The sequence below is a fragment of the Stegostoma tigrinum genome, chromosome 4, assembly GCF_030684315.1.
Source record: "Stegostoma tigrinum isolate sSteTig4 chromosome 4, sSteTig4.hap1, whole genome shotgun sequence".
Classification (NCBI taxonomy): Eukaryota; Metazoa; Chordata; class Chondrichthyes; order Orectolobiformes; family Stegostomatidae; genus Stegostoma; species Stegostoma tigrinum.
In genome coordinates this window covers 93,860,040-93,881,557 of record NC_081357.1, presented here as the reverse complement: position 1 = coordinate 93,881,557, position 21,518 = coordinate 93,860,040, and the positions used below count along the sequence as shown (strand labels likewise).

The 21,518-nt window shown below is 40.3% G+C and overlaps 1 protein-coding gene across 1 annotated transcript in view; it reads left to right on the top strand.

Annotated features, from left to right (window-relative positions):
* The window catches only part of capn9 (calpain 9), a 77,079-nt gene that overhangs the window by 36,586 nt on the left and 18,975 nt on the right, over positions 1 to 21,518 (top strand). The window contains exons 5-14 of the mRNA XM_059645535.1: positions 697 to 865; positions 1,292 to 1,375; positions 3,725 to 3,810; positions 4,699 to 4,776; positions 8,059 to 8,219; positions 13,275 to 13,444; positions 14,038 to 14,246; positions 14,727 to 14,763; positions 18,817 to 18,900; positions 19,575 to 19,632. Coding sequence (XP_059501518.1) covers positions 697 to 865; positions 1,292 to 1,375; positions 3,725 to 3,810; positions 4,699 to 4,776; positions 8,059 to 8,219; positions 13,275 to 13,444; positions 14,038 to 14,246; positions 14,727 to 14,763; positions 18,817 to 18,900; positions 19,575 to 19,632 — 1,136 coding nt within the window. The remainder of the gene's footprint in view (positions 1 to 696; positions 866 to 1,291; positions 1,376 to 3,724; positions 3,811 to 4,698; positions 4,777 to 8,058; positions 8,220 to 13,274; positions 13,445 to 14,037; positions 14,247 to 14,726; positions 14,764 to 18,816; positions 18,901 to 19,574; positions 19,633 to 21,518) is intronic.

The following is a 21,518-nucleotide window of genomic DNA, read 5'->3' as shown; positions in this document are numbered from 1 at the left end:
ATTGTCCTGGTGCTGTTTTCCTTAGATGAGATTTTAAACTGAAGCCCCGTTTTCCCCCCTCAGTAAATTAAAAAGATCCCATGATACTTTGTGAAGAAAAGCAACAGAGCTCTCCCCACTGTATTCGCAAATATCGATCTATCAATCAACGCCATAAAGTACATTTGCTGATCAACAACACATTCCTGTCTGTGGGAGATGGCAGTGTGCAAATTAGCCGTCATGTTTCCTACATCACAACAGTGACTGCACATCAAAAGTATTTCAGCAGCTTTTATGTACTTTGGGATATCCTGAAGTTGTACAAGACACTGGAAGCTTCCCTAAATAAGAGAAATAATGAAAGCTGCTAAATTGTAGTGACTGGTGTTTCTATCAGCAGAAGAACAAGAGGTCCTTTATCTCACCAGAGTCTGTTCAATTGATTGGATGAATGATAAAGCCTCTCTAACACTAGTATTCCTGATATCAGCGCAAAAGCTAAGCAGACTGGATTACGTTTTCATTAACAGAATGAGCAAAGCAGACACATTCAGAGATAATAAGAACTGCCGATGCTGGAGTCTGAGATAACACAGTGTGGAGCTGGAGGAACACAGCAGGCCAGGCAGCATCAGAGGAGCAGGAAAGTTGACATTTCAGGTCGGGACCCTTCTTCAGAAGATTGATGTTAATCTATCTTTGTGTGTTTAACAGGCTATATGGCAGCTATGAATCACTAAAAGGGGGAAGCACATTAGAGGCCATGGAAGACTTTACAGGTGGCATGGGAGAGACATTCAATTTGAAAGAGGCACCCCCAAATCTGTATAACCTCATTCAAAAGGCATTGAAACGGGGCAGTATGTTGGGATGTTCCATTGACGTAAGTATTCCAAATTGTATATAACGATTTCCATTCCAAGGGATTTTACAATGTAGTCCATTTTAAACTTGCACATTTTAAATGGGGCCAGTAGTGTGACTTATTTGCCCTAACTATTGTTGCTGATTCCAAAGGTGTTACTCACCCAGCGGGTTTGCTGTTCAGATTTGCTTCAGCAGAGATGAGTGTTCACTCAAACCTGTTTTGGAAAGATGGAGAGGTGAATTTGTGAAGATGTTGGAATTTTCTTATGTTTAATAACTTCAGGGAAGGGCAAAAATTGTTTTGGCTAACAACTGAATCTGTAGAAAAGGAAACTACACATAAACGATCAATTGTTTCAGTGTCACAGGACTCGCTACACATGGTGGGACCTGTAAATTGTTAAAAATTGTAACAGACAGTATGTATCTTTTCATTTTGAAGATTACAAGTGCAGCTGAAACAGAAGCTCGCACGACAACAGGACTTGTGAAAGGACATGCGTATTCTATTACTGGTTTGGATGAGGTGAGCTCTCTGCTTTGAGCTTGTACTTCCTGTCTGTTGTGCTGATAGATTCTAATCTCTGTGTATTCTTTCATTGCTGGAATACACTATTTCCTCCTCAGGCTTGTGGGCTTCGGACAACTCACCTCAGTGATGATTCTTCAAGTGTCAGCTTTGTCTTTGAGTATTAGTGGGCTCATTTCAACCAAGATGCACAATTTACCTGAGCTCATGCTTGTGTTTGGCTGGTGCCTTGCAGTCATCTATTTCCAGCAAGGATAGCTGCGAGGGGAGCGCAAGCCCCATACCTAAAGGCTAGTTTGGTATTGAGGCCAAATGCAACATTCATGCCCCTAGCTCAGGTAAAATCCGAACCCCAGGATGGAATTGGGCACCTTCCTGAATAGTGTAGGTCAGCTTTAGTGATGGAACATGGAGAGCTAAATGTAAGTTCGGAACACTTTATCTCAGGGGTGGGAAAGCATTTCAGCCTGAAGGCCACGTGTGGCAATGGAGATTATACAGAAGACCATTAAAATCTTGGACATACTTTAAAAGAGGTGCCACCAAGGCCATTTGACTTGTAAGTCAATCAAAGAATACCTTCCTACTTTTCAATTTTTCTCAAAATACTAAGCCCTACAAGCTCTTTCATTACATTCATCATTATTCTATTAAAGATCTAAACTTTAGCTGAATTTCTGGTGGAAACAGAAAATGTTTATCCAACGTTAATGATTGGAAATGTATCTACAACTAATCATTAAGATGGCCAACTCAAAATGTCAAAAAAAATTGATGGTGCTCATTACATCACTTCATTACATAACAGCCAAAACAGCATTTGATATTCTGATCTAATTAACCATCTGAACTTATTGATGTGTTGAAGTTATCTGCCAAGATAGGTATTTAATTACTTGAGTTTTGGAAAATACTGGCAGATACCCAATACAGCAATATTTTTATTTGGATCTCCAATGATATTATTTTAGAGCCTAATATTTCATGCTAATTGGTTTTTTAAACATATTTCATATTGAAGTTTTCAAACAAATTTACATTACTTTTCCAAAAGGCCCATTTATGCATCATCATCAAGCTGAACCAGGCTTTGATTGTTGAGGCTGCTAATGAGGTATCTGTAAACATGTTCCCTCACAAGTCGTTTCTAATTTGATCAGATTAAGTGATCTTATAATGTAGGCCATTACATCCAGTGCAGCCATCAATCACCTGCATGTCAACAATATGACCTTTCCCCGAGCAACTATTGTGTCCAAGTTGTACCAAGACAGAGAGTTAACTTGTACATTGTGTAGCTCTCAATCCTCCTCCACACGTGCCCCGTCAATCCCTCATTTGGCAGCCCCACTCCTCAAGAAAAGTCTGTTCCTGTGGTGAATTATTCATAAAACTCTCTGAAAGGCCAGATCAGAATTTAGTACATTATAGCATGGAAACTAACTGTGAAACGTATTAAAGCGGATAATGGATACTCTCTACCAATTCCTGTCAAGCTAATCATGAGGGAGTCTAACAAACCATCACAATGCAATGAATGAGCAATGAATGAGCACATACTCTTCCTTCTCTTCTACATCCCGATGATTGAAATTCATCCCTCTATAGGGCTAGAGGGAAATTACTATTATACTGTAATTCTGGCATTAATCATTCCAACAATGCCTCTGCGTTTCTTTTATCCTTTACCTGTGCCAGTCTGCATTGTATATTAGAAGTCCAAACAATTGATTTGTATTCATCAGTATGACTGCTGTTCATTAACTTCGCCAGGCCAGACTGTGAGAGCTTATTTACGTTGTGCTACTCTCAGTGCTTCTACACATGCGCTGATGCTCTCTCACATGGTGATGGCATTCCTCAAGAAACCTCTACTTTCCTGGCCATGAATTGTTGGAAAACCTATCTGAAACTACTTTCTGTGGTTACTTGATGACCTGACCAAAAGCTCCCATGGCCTTGATATGGCCTGGGGCCATAGCCTGATATCTCGAGTGATTTTAAGGAAATAACATGTTGTGCATGTAGTTAGATCTGCATGAAACTCATGTCCCCCAGTCTCCAACCTAGAGCCCCAGGACCTCAAATTGAGCCAAAGAGGCTGATGCTTATGCGCTTCTGTGCAAGCATCACCTGACCTGAAACGTTAACTCTGCTTTTCCCTTCACTGATGCCGTCTGCCCTGCTGAGCTTTTCCTGCAACTTTGTTTTTGTTGTTGATGTTTATGAACCTTATCTCAAGCTGAACTCCCATCCAGGCATGTTAGATCAATCTTTCTGGATGCTATTGTGGCAGATTATGAATATAGATTGCTGTCTTTTCTCATATTCTGTTTTCTTTTGAAGGTGAACTCCAGAGGCCGACGAGTGCAGCTCATCCGAGTCAGAAATCCCTGGGGTCAAGTGGAATGGAATGGACCATGGAGTGACAAGTAGGTGATGGAAAAACAGTACAGTAGAACAAGAGCAATCATATCAACACAGCACAATCCTATATATCACAGATTTGTTGGGGTTTTAAATCCTGCAATTTTCAGATTATGTAGAATTCAAAACTCACAAACTAGCCATTTGGTCCATTGATTGCAGGATTATGTTGTACTTTGTACAAATATAATGCTTCATATTCCTATATTGGGTTGAAATGCCCATAATAAGTTGTTGCTTAATACATCTGAGCAAGGCCGGAGCTCAGGGAATGGTGAATTTGGATTTGGGCAAAAAACTGTGCCTATGAATGTGTACTGGATTGCAGTTTTCAGAATCTCAGTGGAGAATGCCATAAACGGAGCAGTTGTTGAGGCAGTCCAGAAGGGCAGGGTTCTTGAGAGGCAATTTGAAGGACAAATGAGCAAAAGTGAAGAATTGTATTCCCTTGTGTGGTTGAATGAGATTTGATAACCCACTATGTCATTAACATGTGGGGGTTACTGAGAAATGTGAAATCCGTTCTGATCACATTTGCTATTTGATGTGTGTTGTATGGCATTTGTTGATGTTTTTTACCCATGTGTACCGCATGTTAATTCTGTGCGTTAGAAATAGATTGTACATGTATTGTAGATTCTATTACTGTTATAATTTGTGTCATAAAGTCTTGGCATTTGTTCAAAACTGTAGAATCCTGTGGCTTTATTCTCTTTGTGAGTCTCCCAGATCTCACCTTTTGTCTACTTGAAACTTAGAAGTTACCGTCCCCAACAAGATCATAACATAAAGTTGGCAATCTAGTCTGTGATCACAGTAGCACTCCACTATACAGCCTGGAATGGTTAGGAATAAGGTGAGACTGTAGCTAACTTCCCTTCCCTGTTTTGCAGCTCTCCTGAATGGAAGACAGTGGATGCAAGTGATTATCGGAGGCTGAACAATATTGCCAAAGATGATGGCGAGTTTTGGTAAGGTATTGCTAATGTATAAGAAACTTGTTGAATTTCCTTTATCTTTTTGAAGATTGGAAATTGTCTGAAGTATTCATCTCATGAGCAGTGGTATATTTTGTCATTTTTATTATTAGAATTCATCAACCTATACCCATTCCATAATTTCATGCAATTAGATTTCCGCTCAGCTTTGTTGGTTTCAAGAAAATAATGCTAACCTGTCCAGTCTTTCTCCATAACTACAATTCATCCATAACATCCTTCAGTGGATGTCCCCAGGTGCAATCACATCTTTAGTACATTTGCCTTCATTGCTTAGATCTTCGAGTACAGGAGTTGGGACATAATGTTATACAGAACATTGGTAAGGCCTCTTCTGGACTATTGTATCCAGTTTGGGTCGCCCTGTTGTAAGGAAGATGTTATTAAGTTGGAGACATTTCAGAAAAAAATTACCTGTATATTGCCAGGACTAGAGGATTGAGTGATATGGAGAGGCTGGATAGGTTGGAACTTTTTCTACTGGAGCGTAGAATGTTGATGGGTGACCTTATAGAGGTTTATAAAATAATGAGGGCCATAGATAAGGTGAATGGCAGGTGTCTTTTCCGTGGGGTGGGGGATACTAAGACCAGGGGGCATAAGGCAAGAGGAAAAGTGTTTGAAAAAAACATGAGGGGCAACTTTTTTATACAAAGAATAGTTCGTGTGTGGAATGAACTTCCAGAGGAAGTGGTGGATGGGGTGGAGTTACAACATTTAAAAGACATTTAGATAAGTACATAAATAACAAATGTTTGGAGGGATGTGGGGCAAGTGCAGGCAGGTGGGACAGTTTAGTTTGAGATTACGGTCGGCATGGACTGGTTGGACCGAAGGGTCTGTTTCCATGCAGTATCATTCAATGACTCTAAAACTATGACCAGAACTGCAAGGAGGACTCTAGGACTAAACCTGAAAATCGTTACACTTTTGAGTAACTCTTTACTTACAGATCTACATATTATTCATAGAGGCAATACTAGAGTTTGCTGATCTAATTCCTGGGATGGAGGGATTGTTCTGTAAGGAAAGATTAAGTAAAATGGAATTTAATTCTCTGGAATTTAGAAGAGTGAAAAGTGACCTCATTCAAATGCATAACAATTCTGACAGGCATTGACAAAGTCAACAAAGGAAAGATGTTTCCCTTATCTGGAGGGTGGGGTGGGGTGGAGGTAGGAACTACCTAGAACCAGGGAACACAGCTTCAGAATAAAGGGCAGGTCAGCTTGGACTGGGGTGAGGAGGAACCTGGTGAATTTTTTGAACTCTATGTTTCTGAGAGCTACGGAGGCTCAGTTGTTGAAAATGTTCATGCAGAAATCGATAAGATTTCTAGATGTTGAAACCATCAAGGGATATAGGGATAATGCAGGAAAATGGCATTGAAGTAGAAGATCAGTTATGAGCTCATTGAATGGTAAAACAGGCTTGAAGGGCTGAAGGGCCAACTCCTATTCCTATTTCTTCAAGGAAACCTATGTTGAATTCATACAAGACATCCATGTAACTCTGTTGGACTTCTGGTCACTTTGTTATAGGAAACTTATGGCAGCCATGGAAAGGGGACATCAGAATTTCATTAGGCCATTAGCAGAAAAGTGAGTGGAACAAAGAAGGTTAAGGGAGAATCAGTACAAATTTTCATAATTCTGAAATTTTCCGATGATAAATAGCAATGTGATTCTCTTGTTAGTTGGCATGTTGGCAACATGCTGAGGACTAATGATGAAATAAATTAGAAGAATATTTTCACCTTGCAGATCAATAGAACGACGACAACAACAACCTGCATTTATATAGCACATTTAACTGAGTAAAACGTTCCAGAGTGCTTCTTAGGGGTGTCGTCAGGTGAAATTTGACACTGGGCCACAGGAGGAGATATTAGAACACATGATCAAAATTGTGTTCAAGGAGGTTCTAAGCTTTAAGGACGTGAGTGGGGTAGCGAGGCGGAGAATTCTAGAGTGAAATTTTTAGGGCTTAGGGCACAGACTGCTGAAAGCACAGGGGGAAATTGTGGATGCACAAAAAAATGAGAATCAGCATAGTCCAGAGTTAAGAATGACCTATTACTGTTGAGGCAGTCTACTGATAGGGAATTTCATAGAAACATAGAAGATAGGAGCAGGAGGAGGCCATTCAGCCTTTCAAGCCTGCTCTGCCATTCTTCACGATCATGGCTGATCATCCAGTTCAATAGCCTAATCTTGCTTTCTCTTCATAAGCTTTGATCCCATTTGCCCCAAGTGCTATATCTAGCCTCCTCTTGAATACATTCAGTGTTTTAGCATCAGCTACTTCCTGTGCTAATCAATTCCACAGGCTCACCACTGTCTGGGTGAAAAAATGTCAACTCATCTCCATCCTCAGTCGTCTGATATGGCATTTGAAAAGAAACGCTGTAGAACAAGGAAGTCAGGACAGAGTAGGCCTATGGGAAATGAGAAGGCTTGCTGAATGCTCCCAGGAATAGTTCGAAAACACTAGATAATCCATACTGAGATTGTAGGAACTGCCGATGCTGGAGAATCTGAGATAACACAGTGTGAAGCTGGATGAACGCAGCAGGCCAAGCAGCATCAGAGGAGCAGGAAGAAGAAGGATCCCAACCCAAAATGTCAAACTTTCCTGCTCCTCTGATGCTGCTTGGCCTGCTGTGTTCATCCAACTTCACACCATGTTATCTCAGCTAATCCATACTGTCCCTTTTCCCATGACAGCCCCCAAGCTCCACGTCCTTTGAGCTAAGCTCTTAGAGTGAAATATTGGATGAGAGTAGAAAGCTACATACACAGGCAGCATAGGCTAAACAAGCTCCTGTTGTGTTGCAATTTCTACTGTCCTTGTTTTGCAGACCTCCTATTAATGTGTGTGACTGAAATATTTATTGCATCAACCTCCAAGATTCCTATATCTTGATGTGCACTTTCGTGATATCATCCAGGGAATTTGGTAATTTGCAAATAATTTGCAGAAATTACACCAGTGATGATAGTTTAAACAACTCTCTTCTAATATTCTCATTGCTTTAACATACTATTTTTCCAGTGCAGCGATGATTTCACAGCCCTAAGAACGGGCTATCTAATTAATGCCACTCTTCCTGTTCTAACCCAAAGCCTTAGTTTTATTTTTAATATTTACCAATTATTTTTAGAAATTTTTATTGAATCTGCTTCCGATGCTCTTCCAGTCAATGCATAGCAATGTTGAATCACTTATACTTGCATTTTCTCCCATTTTTCATAGGATGTCATTTGAAGATTTTAAGAGACATTACGATAAAGTGGAAGTCTGTAATCTTACTCCGGACTCCCTGGATGAGGATGCTTTACACAAATGGGAGGTGACTATTTTCGAAGGGTCTTGGACCAAAGGCTGTACAGCTGGAGGCTGCAGAAATTTCTTAGGTACTTGAAACTTACAAAAAGCTGCAGTAGGTGAAGACAATTTCATCAAGTATACATCAGCACTTCTCCCACCCCTCTTCAACTCAGTCTATCAGTTTACCTTCCTCTTTCTTTTTCCCTCTTCTGTTTATTTTGCGTCCTCTTAAATATATTCATGCTATGTGCCTCAGTGCTCCCTGTGATATTGTTTTTCACATTCAGTACAATGAAGGTTCCTCATCTCCAGCTGGAAATGTTTGGGAATCTTTGCTTTTCTATGTGACTTAAATAAATGCATGGTTGAAGGATAAATAGACATTTTATTTGTCCCATTGTCTGTAGGCTTTATCTTCAGGAAGGTGGGGTTTTGGGGTTAATGCCACTAGGCTGGTAATTCCAGAACACCAGGCTAATGTTCTTGGGGGCTGAGTTTGAATTCCTCTGTAGCAGATGGTGAAATTTGAATTCAATAAAAACTGGAATTAAGGTCTAGCCTAAATGTAACCATTGTCATGAAACCTGTCTGGTTCACTGGCATCCTTTCGGGAAGGGAATCTGCCATCCTTATCCCATCTACTTGTGACTTAGTCCTGCAGCAGTGTGGCTGACTCTTAATTGCCCTTGGACATGGTGAGAGAGAGATTCTGGTGTATCAGCTCAATGGGAGCTAAAGAGTCTAACTTAGAGATGCTGTGTTCTTCCCCTTAATTTGATTATCTTGCACAAACAAGCACATCTCGGATAGTTCTGTTCTGAAGAAGGGTCACTGGACCTGAAACATTAACTATGACTTCTCTCTATAGATGCTGCCAGACCTGCTGTGTTTTTCCAGCAATTTCTATTTTTGTTAAAACTAGGTCAGTATCTATTTGTTACTGACTTTTAACTTTCTTCCATAACTTATGATCCTGAAGTATTAGATTGTTGAACGCACACATTGTAGTACCAACACCCTGTTTTATTATTCTCCAATGTTATCTCAGTATCTTTGTCCTCAAGACCATAAGAAATGGGAACAGGAGTGGGTTGTTTGGCCTCTTGACCCTCTGCCATTCCACAGGATCATAGATGATCCAACTTCCAGCTTGTCCACTTTCCTGCACTTTTCCCAAAATCCTTGATTCCCACACTGATCAAGAAACTGTCTATGTCAACCTTAAATATGCACAAGGACTTTGCCCACACAGTCTCCATGGCATGGAGCTCCAAAGACCCTCAAACCACTAAAAGGAGAAATTCCTCCTCATCACAGTCTTAAATTGTCATCCCTTTATTGTGAGACTATGTCCTCTGATCCTAGATTCTCCCATGAGGGGAAATATCCTCTCAGCATTTACCCTATCAAGCCCATTAAGAATCCAATATGTTTTAATGATATCACGTCGCATTTTTCTAAACTCGAGTGAGTAGCATTCCAACCTGTTTAGCCTCTTGCTCATAAGACAATTCCCTCATTCTGGCGATCAACCTAATGTACCTTCTCTGAACTGCCTCCAAAGAAATAATGTATTTCTTTAAGTAAGGGGACCAAATCTCCTTGGATATGGCCTCAAAAGCACCTTCTACGGTAGCAGTAAGACTTCCCTTTACTTATACTTCAACCCCCTTGAAATAAGGGCTGATGTTCCATTAGCCTTCCCAATACCCTGCTGCAGAAGGATGTTAGCTCTCTGTATTTCATGCACAACTCCCTTTGTGTTGCAGCTTTCTGTAGTTTTCTTCCATTTAAATAATATTCTGTTCTTTTGTTGTCCCTTTCAAAATGACCAACTTTGCATTTCTCACATTTTACTCCAATTGCCAACTTTTTGTCTATTTACCAACCTATCATTATTTTCCATTAAACTGGTTGTATCCGTCTCACAAACTGCCTTTTCACCTACTTGTGTGTCGTATGCAAATTTGGCTACAATACATTCACTTCCTTCCTACAATTCACTAATATACATTGTCATCAGTTGTGGTCCCATCACTTATCCCTGAAACTCTACTGATCACAGATGCCAATTTGAAAAAGAACCCCTTTCTCCCATTCGCTGTTTCCTCCCAATTCTCTGTCCTTGCTAATATACTTTCTTCAACACTGTGCGCTCTTATCTAATGACAACTTTTTGTGAGGTACAGTATCAAGTGCCTTCTGAAAATCCAAGTATGACAGATCTACTGATTCCCCTTTATCCACTCTAAAAAGACTTCCTTGAGAAATGAATGAATTTGAAGAAGCTTAATTAGGCTATGATTTTACAAATGTTCTGTTATTATTTCCTTGATGATTGGTTCTAATGCTTTTCAAACAATAGATATTAGGCTATTGTTACCTGCTTTTTGCCTCCCTTTTTTGAATAGGAGGTCACATTGTCAGTTTTCCGATCTCTGGTACTTCTCCCGAAAGCAATGATTCATGGAAAATGACAACTAACGCATCTAATGTCTCTGTAGCTACATCTTTTAGATCCTAGGATGCAAGCCAACAGGGCCAAGGGACTTGGCTGCTTTTAGCCCTGTTAATTTGTCTAATACTATTTCTCTAGCGATTGTGATGGCACCTTATTCCTGCCCTGTATTTTCTAGAATTAATGGCATGTTTGAAGTATCTTCCATGGTACAGACTGATGCAAAATATCAGTTTAGCTGCTCCAACCTTTTCTTGTTCCCAAAATCTGTCTCCCCAGATTCATTTTCTAAGGGGCCTATGTTCACTTTGACATCTCTCTTCCTTTTTATATATTTAAAGAAGCTGTCATTGTCAACTTTTAAATTCTCTGTTAGTTTGACCTCATAGTTTACTTTCTCTGTCTTTATTATCTTTTTAGTTACTCCTTTAATGGATTCTGAATTTATTCCAGTCTTTAGGCCAATGCTGACTTTTGCTTCCTATATGCTTTTACTTTCAAATTAATATCTGCTTAACTTCCTTGGATAACCGTGGTTAGTTTATCCCCATCTTAGAATCTTTCCTCCTTAATATATTTTTGCTGAGTGTTGAATTACTTCCTTAAATGTCAACCACCTTGCTTATTGTCATTCCTGCTAATTATCTACCCAGTGCACTTCAGCAAACTCTATCCTCATCTTATTTGTCATTCCCTTTATTTAAGTTAAACCACAGTTGTTTCTGACCCAAGTTTCTCGCTCTAGAACTGAATATTAAATTCTATCTTGTTGTGCTCACTATTTTCTAGGGATCCTTTATTCTGAGGTCACTTATTAAACCTACTTCATTACCCATTACCAGATCTAAGATAGCTTGTGCCCTGATTGACTCCTTGATATATAAGCTCTGGGAAACTATCCCTAAAGCACTCAATGAATTTTTTTGTCATAGATACTCTTTCCAGTTTGATTAATCTAATCAACATGAAGATTAACGTCACCCATAATAATTGCTTTGTTCATTTTACACGTTCTTGTTATTTGTTTATTATCGCCTTACCATAGAGTAGTCTGTACACTAGTCCTACCATTGTCTTTGTTCCCTTGCTGTTTTTTTTATTTCCACCCAATCAACTCTATATCATCTGAGCCTTGATAGCATTTCACAACTGTCCTTGTTTCATCTCTTATTAATAGTACTACACCACCACCTTTTCCATCTTTCCTGTCTCTCTGAAAGGTCAAATTTCCCTGAATGTTAAGTTCCCAGTTTTGATCTCTTTGTAACAGTGTTTCCATAATGGCTTTGGAGATCATATTTATTTATCTGTCAGTTTATCTACCTTATTCTAAATGATCCATGCTTTAAGTTACAAAGGTTTTAAGTTTGTTCTATTTTCAAATTTCCCTACACATTTATGTACAATGTCCTTGGTACAGTTTGACATTCACACATTCTGTCCCCGCCTTTAATTTTCAGGTAATAATCAGCCCTGTCACTAACCTGCAAGCCCACATTCTCCTTTACCTTCGATTTTCTAATTTTCCATGCAACTGAACCTAGCCTGCAGCTTAAAGACCTATCTTTAGCCCTAGTTATGTGAAGTTGATAATCTGGAGGGGTAACATTACTTCACATAGGTTAACTCTTTGTTGAGTCCCATGCTTGATGCAGAATAGTGTTCTTGCTCTCTCACCCTCTCTCTAGCCAGGAGACATGCCTATGGTTTCTCCAATACCATAGCTACTTGCCTTACACCTGGAAATACATATGCCTGATTGTTTTTGCAATACACTTATTAATTCACTTATTTTTGATTACCTCAGACTGCTTCCTGTAGGAAAAGCTCTCTCAAAATGGCTGTGTGCATTTGCAAAATGCCTCTTGACATTGCTGTTTTCTTTTCTGACTGTAGCTGTGACTACAAATTAAACAGACTTTTCTTTTGTACAACAAAACCAATAATCGTTCTCCCACTCTTCATGGATACTATGAGTTTTTGTGTTTTCTTGGCTGAATTTGCCTCTACACTCATGATTTTAATAAGGGTGGATTATTTTTCCAGCTGCAATTTGGTGCCTATGAGGCAAGCTTACTGTGTTATAGAAATGGTACACTAATGACAGGGCTAGTTGAGTCTTTCTGGTGTCAACTAATACCAGAATGGGTGATGGTGGTCACAGGTTTGAAAGGTACATGTGAAAGAATATTTACAAGTTTCTGTAGTGCCTCTGCAGACGATGTATGTCACTGCTCTCTGCTGCCAGCCCTAGGATTTGGTGTTGGGGTTGGCAGCAATCAGTTCTGGCAATCTAGTTAGCTAGGTTGTGGCAGGAAATCAATTCTACGATTTGAATTCTGTCATCTATTGGTTATTTTCAAATATTAATATGTGCTACTCATAGCCAGCTATCAGTTGATATGTTAATAACTCCTGCCTTAAACACTACTTGATCTAAACTATACCTTAAACAAGCTTGTTACAAACAAACAAACATAACTGACTGTGCAGTGCCTTGGGATATTCTGAGATTGTGAAAAGCACTATGTAAATACATGGTTATTCTTCCTTCATAAACAAGAGGAGGCACTAAAACTAAATGATTCTGCCCTTATATTAGTTAAAACATGCAATAGCTTGGAAATTGTTTACCAAAGAATAAATTTGGAAGTTTTAATGTACAATGACTGTTTGTGTGCAGACACTTTCTGGATCAATCCACAATATAAAGTAAAGCTATTGGAAGCTGATGAACAGCAAGATGATGGCAAAGATGAATGCACAATTATGGTTGCTGTCATGCAAAAAAATAGACGCAAACTACGGAAAGAAGGAGCTGATTTGCTGACCATTGGGTTTGCTGTTTATGAGGTGTGTTGTATGTTTTAATTCTGATTTATAAATACAAAGTCACAGAATTCAGAAATCTTAGACAAGAAACTCAATTACTTTTCAGTTAGTCCATTTGTTAAACATTAAAGGGTGAATGTAGCAAAATTTGTACAAGTCTCCCGATTCAGAATTGAATGCACAATATTCTGATATTTAGCCGAGGATGCTACCTGAACAGTGCTGTCTCTTATACAGGGTTCAGACAAGAGGTTTGGGTACCAGAAGATGGGCTTCAATGGGAAATTCGGTGCTAGGCTGATGAGCTTCATTAGGAGAGCTGGGAATTAGTAGAATGAACTTTAAGGTGATAGATAGAGCATTGAAATGATGGATTTCAGTCAGACATTTGAGGTACTAGAAGGTTGGACTTCAGTGGCATGATTAGAATACTATAAGAGGGAGTTAAATGGAACATTTGGGGTAATAGAGGATTGAGCTTTAATGTCGACTTAGAATATTAGAAGAATGAACCTCATATGATTAAATGTTATTTTTGCCATGATATTTGTCATTGCTGTGCAATGAGTACCATATTGCTATGATGAGGCTGAAGGACAAAATTTGTTTTCCAGGCTGAAAGTGGCATTGATCATCTGCCAAAAGAGTTCTTCCGATTTCATGCTTCAAAAGCAAAAAGTGACACATACATTAACATACGGGAGAACTCCAAAAGGTTTAAGCTTCCACCAGGAGACTATGTTATTGTTCCTACAACTTTTCAACCGGAAGAAGAGGCTGATTTTCTCATTCGACTTTTTTCAGAGAAGAAAGCTAAGTCCCTGTAAGAAGAAAAGCAAGTTGCTGCTGATTTTGAATCATACAGGAGAAAGTCATTCGGTCAAATGTGTCTGTCACAGCTATAGTCAATTTGTTCCATGCATTTTCTTATCTGCATTTTTTTCCAAGTATTTATACAATTTTCTTCTAATTGTTGTACTTGCAGTTGTTTCCATTTCCTGCTTAGGTCAATGAAAATACTGCATGGAGAAAAGTTCTCCACTCAGTTCATAATATGCAAGTCAAATATTATTTCCCCTTCCATCCAACCATCACCATCCACCCCTTCAACTCTCACAAACCTCGTAACTAACCACCCCTCCAACTACCGTTCTAACCATCAACATCACTCCCAACTCTCTTCTGTTCATCAACTATCCAAGTGTAGGCCAGTTTACACTCTCACCTCCCTTATAGCGTTCACATATGTGACATTTAACGCAAAGTAGTTATGCACTTGGTAATACTTATCTTTTATCTGCAGTGAAATGGGGGATAAAGTTGGCGCTGATCTACCAGAGGTGAGTGTTTTTAATTTCACTTTGGAGAAAATGTTCAGTGTCACTCTAGGCAAATTATTGTCAGCAGTGTTAGTTTGCACTCTGCACTGATAGCACAGTCTGTAATGGACGTATTGCTGCTCCTACAACAGTGATTTTATTCCACAGAAGGAATTAAGAAATGCAGATATAAAGGTCTCTGAACTGATCTCATCACTTAAATTCCTGATTTGTGAAGTGATTGAATGGTTGACAGTCCCATGGAACTGCTGATATTTATGCTGGGTACTCTCAGTCAAAAATAAATCCCTAGTGAGTAGCTCAGATTCATTAGGTATAAACTCCTCTTCCCATCTTCCTATTCAGGTTTTCTTCTTCAGCAGCAACAGAGTTAAAAGAAGAAAAGATCATTGACATTGGAGGATTTTTGCAAGGCAACGTTTAATAGATAAAGGAACCAAGGAGGACAACCAAGGGTTGGGTGACAGGTCAACCCAAGTGAACTGTGATTTTGGGATGTGGGCTTAATGACAAGGACAGAATTTTTTGTCTGTCCCTAGAGGCTTTTGAAAAGGCTGTGTTGTGTCATCAGTGGAACTGCTGCAGTCTATATAGTGTAGGTAAACCTATAATGCCATTATGAGGATTTGACTCAGTCCTCTTGAAGGATCAGTGATGCATTTCCAAGTCAGGGTGGTGAGTGTAGCCAGGAGATTTTGCAGGTGAAGGTGTTTCCATGTATTTGCTGCCATTGCTCTTCCAGGTGACAGAGGTCATAGGTTTGGAAGGTGCTTTTGAAGGATGCTTTATAAACTGCACAGTGTCTTGTGCATATTGCTAGTGCCACTGTGCATCAGCGATGGAGTGAATGTTTAAGGTGATGGATGAGGTGAGACGTACATGGGCTGCTTTAGCCTGGGTGGTGTTGAGTTTCTTGAGTTTGCTAGACCTGCTCTCATCCACATTAATGAAGAATATTCCTATGCAATCCTAATATTTGGGCCTTATAATTACGTGTCAGCTTTGAGATGCCGCCTGATTCCTAGTGATTCCAGTTTTACATGGATTTCTTGATGTTGTACTCAATCAATTGTTACCTTGATGTCAAGAGCAATCACTCACCTTTGGGATTTGGGTTTCATTTTCAAATCCACGTTTGAACCAAGACTGCAATGAAGTCAGGAGCCGAGTGGCCCTGGCAGAACTCAAGCTAAGTGTCAATGAACATGTTACTCCTTTGTAAGTGTTACTTTCTAGCAATGTCGACAACTTCTTACGTCATTTTCCTGATGACCAGAACTGATAGGGCAATAATGGGTCAAGGTGGATTCGTCCTGTTTTTTTGTGGGTAGAGCTTGGCTAGTCAATTTCCCACATTGTCAGGTAAATGCCTGTGTTGTAGCTATAGGTTGGGTACAGCTAATTCTGGAGCTCAGATCTTCAGCACGATTGTCATGAGCTGTAGCCCATGGCTTTTCAAACTATTGGTGACAGGTCCCAGCCAGATTGCAAGCTGAGACTTTGGGGTAGTGAGGCTGCAATGTCTGCACTGGAGCTCAGTCTGATTTCAGAAACCGAAAGAAACATTTAAATCATAGTCTTTTATTTATGATGAGGGTATCCAGATGGACATCTTTCTGAGGCTCAACTGCTACTGCAAAAAGGCCTGCAAATAGCTCGATGTTCAGCTCAATACTTGAATTGGGTGAACATTTGAAAAAGGAATTTACAATGTTTAAAGCAGCATCTCAGGAATCACCATGGGTGTTAGTTGTTAGTCATTGACTAGCTTCTCTGAAGCTGCATTAACCTTGATTGGAACAATGTCCTGTTATAGGTGAGTTGAGAACAAGGGGTCAGTACTTTTAAAATTAGGGTCACCTTTTAGGAGAAGTTCTTTTCTTCCTGAAAGAGTGGTGTGACTTCAGATCCCGCTGCTTCAGAAAACAGTGGAGGCAGTATTATCAAAGGCAGAGGTAGATAGGCTCTTGGTGGGCAAGGGAGTCAAAGGTTATCGGGATGGATAGGAATGTGGAACTCGGAATTCAAAACACAACCAGATCAGCCAAGATCTTATTGAATAGCAGAGCAGGCTCGAGGGGCCAAATGATCTACTTAGAGTCACACAGCACAGAAACAGATCCTTCGGACCAATTCATCCATATTGACCAGGTTTCCCAAACTGAACTGGTCCCAATTACCCAAATGTTTTACCCATATTCCATTAAACCTTTTCTATTCATGAATTTGTCCAAATGTCCTTTAAATGTTGTAATTGTACCCACCTCTATCACTTTCTCTAGCAGAAACTATAGTCAATAGCGAAAGTCAATTTGTTCCATGCATTTTCTTACCTGCATTCCACATTCACACCACTTCTGTGCAAAAAAGTTGCTCCTCGGGATTCTTTTGAATCTTTCCCCTCTGACCCTAAATCTATGCGGTCTAGTTCGGGATTCCCCTGCCCTGGGGGAAATTTTGTGCGTTCGTACATGTGTCTGTATCTTAAAGCTGACATCAGAATTGAAGTTTCTGAACAACTGAAGTTTCCACCTCTTGTCCACGTCCCCAGTTCAACAATCAAAGCTATTCGTCCCAGATCCCAGCTCATCCACCAATGTCTTTGTCCACACCCCAACCCAGCTCCCTCCCTCAATGGTTCCCAAACCCCCAATCTTTGACAGAAAATCTTTCACATGAAACAAGAGGTGTTAAAACATTTGGAGGTATTCCCGGAGACTTTGCAGTAACCAGTGCCTTCAGTCATACCTTGATTTCAAAGAACATAGAACAGTACAGCACAGTACAGGCCTTTGGCCCCTGATATTGTGCTGATCTATCATCCTGCACTAAGGTCAAACTACCCTGTATACCCTTCATTTTACTATCATCCATGTGCCTATCCAAGAGTCGCTTAAAAGTCCCTAATGTACCTGACTCCACTACCACTGCTGTCAGCGCATTCCATGCACCCACCAATGTCTGTGTAAAAAAACCTACCTCTGATATCTCCCCTGTACCTTCCTCCAGTCACTTTAAAATTATGCCCCCTTGTAATAGTCATTTCTGCCCTGGGAAAAAGTTTCTGTCTAACCACTCTATCTGTGCCTCTCATCATCTTGTACACCTCTAGCAAGTCACCTCACATCCTTCTTCACTCCAATGAGAAAAGCCCTAGCTCCCTGAACCTTTCCTCATTTGACCTGCCTTCCAGACTTTCGTGTAGAGAAAATCTGCTGAAGATCTAAGATGAGGGAATCTCAGGAGGTGGTGATTTTGTGGAGTTTGCACTTCCTAGTTGTTACTTGATTGTTATCCATCAAAAAATATGTCTGGATTTTAACTCTCATTATTGAAACTGTGTGAAATGCATCTACGTTCACTTTAGAGCCAATTACTCATTCGTGGACTGGCAGTGGTCTATGCCTTCCTGTCTTTGTTGGGTTGTGAATGGCTTGTAAGCAATATTCGTCCACAGCCTCATTTTCTTTTAACCTTATTCTGGCATGGAGCTTATTCAGTGGTCAAATTGTTCACTACCAAGGGTTAATCTCGATCATCCCTCTTTACCTAGTCACAAATCTAGAAATGTGTGGGAAAGAAAGAACTTCCATTTATGAAGTACCCTTCACTGCCTCAGGTTGTCTCAATGTGGTTTATAGCCCAGCTTTGATCCATCTTAACTGCTGGTGCTTGATTAATAAATAACAACTGGAACAAACTCCCCAGCTTTTCTTCCAATACATCATGGTGATTTTTTACATAGAAATGTGCTTCTGTTTAACATTTCATTTGGTAGATAGCGTCTGCGCTACAGTGACACTCCCTCAATTTGCACTGGAGTGTCCTTTTGGGTTTTGTGCTCAAGACTTTGAAGTGAGTCTTGAACTTAGACTTCTGACCCCTGAGCTACAGCTGATACCTAAAAATATGTACAATGATCCCAATATGGATCCCTCTCCACTGGTTAGTTTGTACAGTTATTGGTCTGGAGGAAAATTACATTAATACTTGTAAAGTCCTAAGACATGATTTTTTTCACGTTGGAATCTGAAAGGAAACTTGTTTCTGTAGCCTCCCAAAGCAACAACTAACCCCCAGGAAGAAAGTCAAGAGGAAAAGCAGTTCCGCTCAATGTTTGAACAGATCTCAGGGAAGGTGAGTGGTATCATTTATCAAATAATCTCATTGTGGTACTGAGCACAGGATAAATTTACAGGAACATGGCAAGAAGTGATAACACATGAGCTTTGGGAGTAAGAAAATAGTGATTCAGGAATGAGAATGCTGCAGGTTGGGGAGTGAAAATATGAACGGTTCATGAATGAGAACATGAGAGGTTCAAGAGTGAGAACACAGGAGTTCTAAGAGTGGGGCATGGGAGCTTTCAGAGTGAGAACATGGGGAGGTTCTAAAGGAAGAATGCAGGTATATTCCACAGCGAGAACGCGTGGAGGTTCTGGAATGAGAACATGGATAGGTTGTTCCCAGCCAAATCCTGACCTGCATGTAGATTTCAAAGGTCCTGCTCAAAGTCAACCAGGTATTGAAAAAGTACTCAATAGTTTTGGTCATTCCCTTTCGTCTTACTTCTTAATGTTCACAGAAGGAGGTGGCTATGTGCCTTTTGGTTTGCCAGTACAGTTAAAAGAAGAATGATGGGAATGAGTAAGTGCAGATCATAAACATCAGTATAGAGCAGTTGCGCTGAATGGCCTGAATGTGTGGTGTAGTTCCATGTGATAAAATGAACTAAAGATCCTTTTCAAGATGTACAGTTGTGATATGATGTTGAATGATTAAATCTAATTTTAAATCCTCTTCTTTTTCAGGATCTGGTGATCAGTGCTTATGAGCTGCAGGATATTTTAAATACTATCTTCACTAGAAGTGAGTTAATTACCAATGGTGTTGAGTATTGCTAAAAATACAAACATGCTGGAAAAGCTTCCCATCTTTCACTCAGCTCCTTCTATTACTTTGGTTGTGTTGGCATCACAGATTGATATCTGTATTTCAACAACATTTACAAATGTGGTCCACAATGTAATAATGATAAAATTGACTATTTTTGTACATATAAACATTCATAATAGGTACAGAAGCAGACTACATGGCCACTTCAGTCTGTTTCGCCATTCAGTAAGATTGTGGCTCGTCTATGTTTCAAATTCCACGTTCCCTTTGATTCCCTTGCCTGACAAGATTCTGTATGCCTTTGCCTTAAAAACAATTAATCCCACCTCTAGTGTCATCTGAGGTGCAGAGTTCTACATTTGTACGACCCTTTAACATAAAAATAATGTTCTCCTCAACCCAGTCCTAAAAGGACAATTCCTAATTTTAAAACAATGCCCCCTAGTTCTAGACTGACCCTTGGAGGAAACATCCTTTCCATGTCCACCTTGTCAAGACTATTTAAGATTTTATACACTTCAGTCAAATGATGCCTCCCTATTCTGAACTCCAGTGAAACAAGCCCAGCCTGCCTAACCCACTATCATAAGACAAGGCCTCAATCAGTCCAGTAAACCTTTTCTGAAACGCCAAATCATTCTCTAAAGAAGGAGACCAAAACTGTACACAGTATTCAAGAGTGGTCTCACCAGTGCCCTGAACAACTGAGACATGACATTTGCATTTAAGCTACCACCTTCTTTTTTAATATAAGCCATTGATGTAAATTGTAGCACACTGAGACCCTGCAGTCCTCCACTTGTCATACCCTGCCTATCAGAAAAGACCCATTCATGCACACTCTATTTACTACCAGCCAATCTCCTATCCATGCTGATATGTTACCCCCTACACTGTGAACTTTTATCTTTCATAATAATCTTTGATGTGGCACCATATTAAACCCCTTCTGGAAATCCAAGTACATTACACGTACAGCCTTCTCTTTACCACTGTGCTTATGATTCATTCAAAGAACTTCAATAAATTAAACATGATTTTCCTTTCACAAAACAATGCCAACTCTTCCTGATTACCTTGAATTTTTCTAGTCAACAACTACAATCTTTTTAATGATCGAATCTAACATCTTCTCTATGACAGACACCAAACTAACTGGCCTATAGTTTCCTGTTTTCTGCCTCCCTCTCTGCTTGAATAGAGGGTTTATAAATATCCAGTCTTTTCCTGAATCTAAGATAACAAAGTGTGGAGCTGGATGAACACAGCAGGCCAAGCAGCATCTCAGGAGCACAAAAGCTGACGTTTCGGGCCTAGACCCTTAATCAGAGAGGGGGATGGGGAGAGGGAACTGGAATAAATAGGGAGAGAGGGGGAGGTGGACCGAAGATGGAGAGAAAACAAGATAGGTAGAGAGGAGAGTATAGGTGAGGAGGTAGGGAGGGGATAGGTCAGTCCAGGGAAGATGGACAGATCAAGGAGGCAGGATGAGGTGGTAGGTAGGAAATGGAGGTGCAGCTTGAGGTACATCCCTCACACCCCGCCCCTGCCACAACTGCCCCCAGAGGATCCCCCTCGTTCTCACATACCACTCCACCAACCTCCGGATACAATGTATCAGCCTCCGACACTTCCGCCATCTACACTCCGACCCCACCACCCAAGCTATTTTTCCATCCCCACCCTTGCCTGCCTTCCGGAGAGACCACTCTCTCCGCGACTCCCTTGTCCGCTCCACACTCCCCTTCAACCCCACCACACCCGGCACCTTCCCCTGCAACCGCAGGAAGTGCTACACTTGCCCCCACACCTCCTCCCTCACCCCCATCCCAGGCCCCAAGATGACCTTCCATATCAAG